At 41.2% G+C, this 6000-nt stretch overlaps 1 protein-coding gene across 1 annotated transcript in view; it reads left to right on the top strand.

Annotated features, from left to right (window-relative positions):
* The window catches only part of tll1 (tolloid-like 1), a 57535-nt gene extending 51785 nt beyond the window's left edge, over positions 1-5750 (top strand). The window contains exons 20-22 of the mRNA XM_042485480.1: positions 1525-1738; positions 2017-2267; positions 3653-5750. Of these exons, the coding sequence (XP_042341414.1) occupies positions 1525-1738; positions 2017-2267; positions 3653-3787 (600 nt within the window). The 3' untranslated portion in view covers positions 3788-5750. The remainder of the gene's footprint in view (positions 1-1524; positions 1739-2016; positions 2268-3652) is intronic.
* Positions 5751-6000: the final 250 nt, after the last annotated feature.

Below are 6000 nucleotides of genomic sequence, written 5' to 3' on the forward strand. Positions count from 1 at the left end.
CATAACTGAAAACACATTACATCATCAGCTATGGCAACACATTTAGCAGTTTTAGCACCTGTTTTGGACGTGTGATTACATGTGATTTACACACAAATACACACAAATTTGGGGAACTTGTGTGTATGTGTGAGTTTTGAGATTAGCAGCGGCGCTCGCCACATCCACTGTAATGACATCGCAGCGGGATATATTCAATACCAGAAATCTGATCATGGGCATGAAGGTCATTCTGTTATTGCTGTTTCACTCTTGGTCCGTATCACATGCACATACGCACGCACGCACACACACACACACACACACACACACACACACACACACACACACACACACACACACACACACACACACACATTCTCTTTGGAGTAGTAAACAGATCCAAAAACCTCTGTCTCACCCGAGCTACAGTCAGAAACATCTGGAAGCCATCACGGCCCCCAGTATCAAAAACTTCCCCTCTCCATAACGACACCAGCCCACCTTCCGCCCTGCTGGTAAAAATCGATGTGGTGTGGTGTTTGTGGTGGCGTGGTGGAGCGCGGCTCAGGAGACAATCAGAGAGGTGTGTGTGTGACTGTGTGTGGGAGAGAGGCCTGCAAGGTGTTATGACTCAGCTCTCGGTGACTTGATTAGATTATGAGTCGTGACATTGTGTACATGCATGTCAGTGTGTAAGCAATGTGTAGGCAAAGAGGGAGGGAGGGGAGCTCTCTGTTCTAGGATTTATATTAAAGAATATGAAATTAAAATATGTGTATTTTGGTTGAAAGAGTATTGAAGGTGTGTAACACAATATTATTATGGAAACAATTTTATGTTAACTATGGATCACAAGACCACTTCTTTATAGCAACTTTCATTGTTCATTGTTTTGAGTTTCAGGTCCATAACTTTACAGTTCTGGTTCAGTGCCGTTGTATTATTCTTGGCCACAACAGGCAGGCAGAGCTACTTACAGAGTGAATAACTGATCAGTCGCACCATTCACAGCTGAGCGGATCAGACCGATGGATGAGAGGAGCAGTTGCTGCGAGTGAATGCAAACTTTTAGACACGAAGCAAGCAGTTAGCATTGTGCTGCATCCACATGGACTGAGGCAGACCAGGTCTAACAGGCCTCCACCAAACAATGACCCAACTAACAATTAGTTTCCCCTTTAATAACTTGCCGAGGCTGAGGATGACGGTTTTAGTGGTGGCATCGGTCACTTTATCTTTTCCTGAATTCATGTATTTTATGTTTTTTGTTCAGTCTGTATGCCCGTGTCTCTGTTTGTTCAGTGTTTATTACGTGGCTGCAAGACAAATTTTAACAAAGTTGAATGTCGGAGTTGACCTACGTCCAGGGACAATCCAGGGTACCTCCACTTCAAACGTTTTCACTAGAACTACTCACAAATAACAAAAATAGTCCCTAAATAACCTGAAGACAGCCAGGCCAACAATTAATCTCTCCAAAACTACTCATGTCTTACTCAGCACCCTCTCCTCCTCTCTTTCTCTCTGCCTCTATATTTTCAGGCCTTTAATGAGTTTGAGATCGAGCAGCATCAGGAATGTGCATACGACCATCTGGAGGCCTTTGACGGGGACAGCGACACGGCAGCCATCTTGGGTCGATTGTGCGGCAGTAAGATCCCAGAGCAGCTTGTCTCCACTGGCAACAAGATGTACCTCCGCTTCATTTCTGACGCCTCAGTACAGAGAAAAGGCTTTCAGGCTACACACTCCACAGGTGTGTGTCTGTGCGGAAGCATGTTTATGTGTGGTGGTGGTGATAATGTCTCCTGTGAGTGAGTTTTTGTGTTTTTAAAGAGCATCACTCACAGTCACCAGACATTATTTCTCACCTCTGAATAGTTCTTCAAGAGCAATATCTCCCTCTACTGGATCACTGCAGCACATGCATGATGATATTCATTCATGAAATCTGACTTGAGTTTATTGACAACACAAAATCTAACACATTTTTCAGATTCAATTTCACTCTCTCCTGATGCTGTGTCTCTGCAGAGTGTGGAGGTCGTCTAAAAGCAGAAGCTCGTCAGAAGAACCTCTACTCTCACTCCCAGTTTGGAGACAATAATTACCCGGGTCACACCGACTGCGAGTGGCTGCTGACGGCTGAACAGGGCTACGGCATCGAGCTGAGCTTCATTACTTTTGAGGTAGAGGAGGAAGCTGACTGTGGTTATGACTACATCGAGCTGTACAACGGGTACGACGCCAACTCACATCGACTCGGCCGCTTCTGTGGTTCAGGGGTAAGTTATTGATGAGAAAACTTAGGGGAATGTTAAATCAAAGACCAAAACCAACAATGAATGTATTTAACAATAAGTATTGCTTGTACAACCAAAGCCTGAAATGTTATTCCTCTTTGCAGCGAGGCTCTATTCTTGTTCTTGTCTTCACTGGGTGATACAATGATCATTAGCAATGTAGTTTGAGTTAATCTTGCTTTCATTGTCCTGCTGCTGTGGATAATCGCTAAAGCAGTGGTTTTTAACTAGTCCAGCCATGGAGTCCACATTTCTCCTTATTCATTAATTCAAGGTCCACACATAAGATAAATTACAACATATATACAATTTTACTCCACAAAATGTAAGTATATGGGCTTATAACACAGTGAAATAAAACATATCGTGATAATTAAGAGCAATTATTTAATATTTTAGTAAATATATGTAGTGTTGCAAAGAAAAAAAGTGCATAATACTGTTTCAAGACCAGTGACATAAAAAACACTGAGAAGGCAAAACATGCTAATAGGCAAAATAATTCCAAGAATGGGAATAAAACAGTTGCTCTACTGGAAAAACAAACAGAAACGATATCTCCAACACTAAGCAACTCACACTGAAATAACCTAGATTTATAAATGCTTCTGCATCTTAATTTTATTCAAAAACATGGAAAAAGGCAATTTGCATCTTCACAAAAAATGACCCAAAGAAATTAGTAAAAAGTTACGAGAAAATGATCTGAAAAATGGAAAAAAAATTGAAAGGAAAAAAGAAGAGACAAGAACATGACCTGGGTGACAAGGTGAAAAAAAAGATATATATATATTTTTTCTTTAACATAATTTTAAATAAGAAATTATAGGAATTGGTACTAACGTTTTCTGGACATTTCCCCTAGTTCTTTAACAATGTTCTAATAATTCTCTCTCCCTCTTTTTCTTTTTTTTTTTTTTTTTTTTTTTACTGTTTACAAATTTATTGCATTTTTTGGGATATTTCTTTCCAAAGTGCTGATTGCCCTTTTCCCCATTTTTTTTAAAAAAAAAAATCAAACCAATATGCTTAAGTTTCCGGGGTTTAAATGCTTGTGAAAGGCGCAAGAAAACTGATGTTGCTCTAGGTTTCATAGGGTTAAAATATAAACAAAAAATTGCTCTGTAAAAAAATGGCCAATGAAGGTGACACAGCTCAAAAGTGTTTGCCAATTAATGCTGACACACACTTAAGGGAAACTTTACCTCAAAGTGGGAAAAAAAACAAAATCCAAAAAAAACATGCAAACAACACATCTAGGCTGTGATGTGCAGTACACTACATCTGTACTCAACCGAATTAATTATTCAAAACCTATAAATGTCCGTGACGCTGCTTCTTATGTCTCTCCTTCTTCCCTTCCTTAGCCACGGGAAGGCATCTACTCTCACGGAGGCGCTATGCTGATCCGTTTCCATAGCGACGACACAATCAGCAAGAAGGGCTTCCACATCCGCTACACGAGCACCAAGTTTCAGGAGAGCCTTCACACCAGGAAATGACCTCACACGCAGCCCGTGACCTCTGACCTCTGTGCAGCCCCCCCACCACTGTCACCCTGACCTTCACCATGGCCACGAGAAAAGTACAGCCTGTCCCCTCTTCTCGGACCCGACAGACAGATGTGGACGTTCGCCAGCCGCGGGAGGAAGACGACACTTTACGTGAACATTAGTCTCCCTCCGAGGCTCCACAAAGGTCACCGCAGCTCTGAGACAAGACAGGAAAAACACTGAGATATCTACATGATGTGGGGAAACGTGCCGACGACTGAGCGAGCTCTTCATTACTGCACATCCAGCTACCCTCAGTGTGGATCATAAACACACCATATACAGAAATATAAACTATGGATGCTTGAGGAACTGAGGAGCTTCTACCTAAAAGAAAAATGCATCCAACACGGGAGTTTGGGTCTTTTCTGACTCCCTTAACTGTGCGAATTACTGTGATCAGACGTGCTCACACCCACAGAAACTGAGAGGAAACTCGGAGACATTTTTATTGCCTTTGAAGCCTGGGAACTGCAACCCAGCTCAGAATGGCTGCAGATGATTTTATTTCATGTCTTATTGTAAAACTCATTGTGTTTACTGTATGTGTGTCTGTGTGTACAGAGAAAAAAAAGAACAAACAAAAGGCTGAAGTCCGACATTTGCCCTTTTTGCTTCAATCGTATGCAGACAACCATCGTGGAATGAGGGGTAAAAAATGGAGATTTTCCAAATGATTTGTGATGTTAATGTTAAGCCTTGCATTATGTTGTGTGTGTGTCCATGCTGTTTTTGAGTTTGCACCGTCCTGTAACAAACTTTCACGGACGTTTCCAGTTCCCACCTCAGCCCCGTCCCTCAGAAAAAAGTGGATATTGGAAGGGAATATTTTCACAGCTGTCTCTCGGAGTGACACAATTCTGATTGAAGGAGAGATTCCCATGGTGCTAACACATAAAAAAACTACACTGAATGACAGACGACTGCAGTTGGAAGTAAAGGTTTTCAATAGGAGACACAGTCAGCGTGCAAACAGCGCGTTGCATCAACAGCACTAGTCCTGTGGAACTACAATATTGCCTTAGAACCAAAATGTATGCTATCGATGCTCTTGTGTCAGCAGTGTTTTCAAGGTTTTTCGGCAGCGTATTTCATCTGTTTGGAGATCATGAATGGTTTGTTGTTAAAAAAACATGGGAAATGTAGTCTGTGTGTGAGATAGAGTGTCAATGGTGCATGTGTGTTTGGGTGTCATTTTTGTAGCTGCTCTCAGAGATACATAAACACACGCTTACACATCCACAAACACACAAAACTCAATTGTGTGCATTTTCCCAAACATATCTGAACACACACTTCCTCTTCTGTATATTTGGGGTGTGGAGTTTAAGGAGATATGCAGTTTGTTGTGTTAAATGCAAATGTGTAAGTGTGTGTTATAGGAGATTATAGAGAAATAATGTGTGTGTATGTCTGTAAACTGTTTATTTTTAAGTTGAATCATTCATTGCTGTACGTGCCAAGCTCCAGGTGACCCTGATCCGCTGTAGTTTTTGTTTTATCACTACACCTCTTGTGTCTGTAGTTCAGAGACACTGACATGACGTCCTCTGCATCAGTCATTAAAATACACACAGGTAAAAACTACATGCATCTGTGTGTGTGATGGATTATTGCTGTGTTTTGTGAGATAATTTATGGTTAGACAAGACGAGTGCCAATTATTGATCCATAAATCAAATCCTAATATTCTCCCTTTGACATGATAATTATATTATAAAGCACATGGTGTTTAATGGCTTAGATTTGGTCAATTGTATTGTATTACTCTGTTTCCAGCCATAGTCCCTGGCAAAGGTGCAGTAAAAGAAGCCACCCCCAAAAATCCTGAAGCCCATTTGAGTGTTTTTGTTAGACTAACTTTGCTTCTGTCTACAGTTGTTTCTATCACTTTTAAACTCACTTATTCTGCCTCAACAGCCATGTTTCATGTTTTCCATGGAGTCTAAAGTGTGCGCTTAGAGAAAGATGGACTTTACTTGTGTTCAACTGTAATGAAATTATAACTTAATACATTTTGGGAAATATGCATGTTCGCGTTCTTGACAAGTGTTTTTCCATTCACATGGAGTTGTTAGTCAGTGTGCGCTGCATTTTGTGGGGATGTTTTGGTCCCCAGATGTAACTGCAGGGTGAGCACTCCTGGCTCTTTGCGCTGCTCT

Source organism: Plectropomus leopardus, chromosome 4, assembly GCF_008729295.1.
Source record: "Plectropomus leopardus isolate mb chromosome 4, YSFRI_Pleo_2.0, whole genome shotgun sequence".
Taxonomy (NCBI): domain Eukaryota; kingdom Metazoa; phylum Chordata; class Actinopteri; order Perciformes; family Serranidae; genus Plectropomus; species Plectropomus leopardus.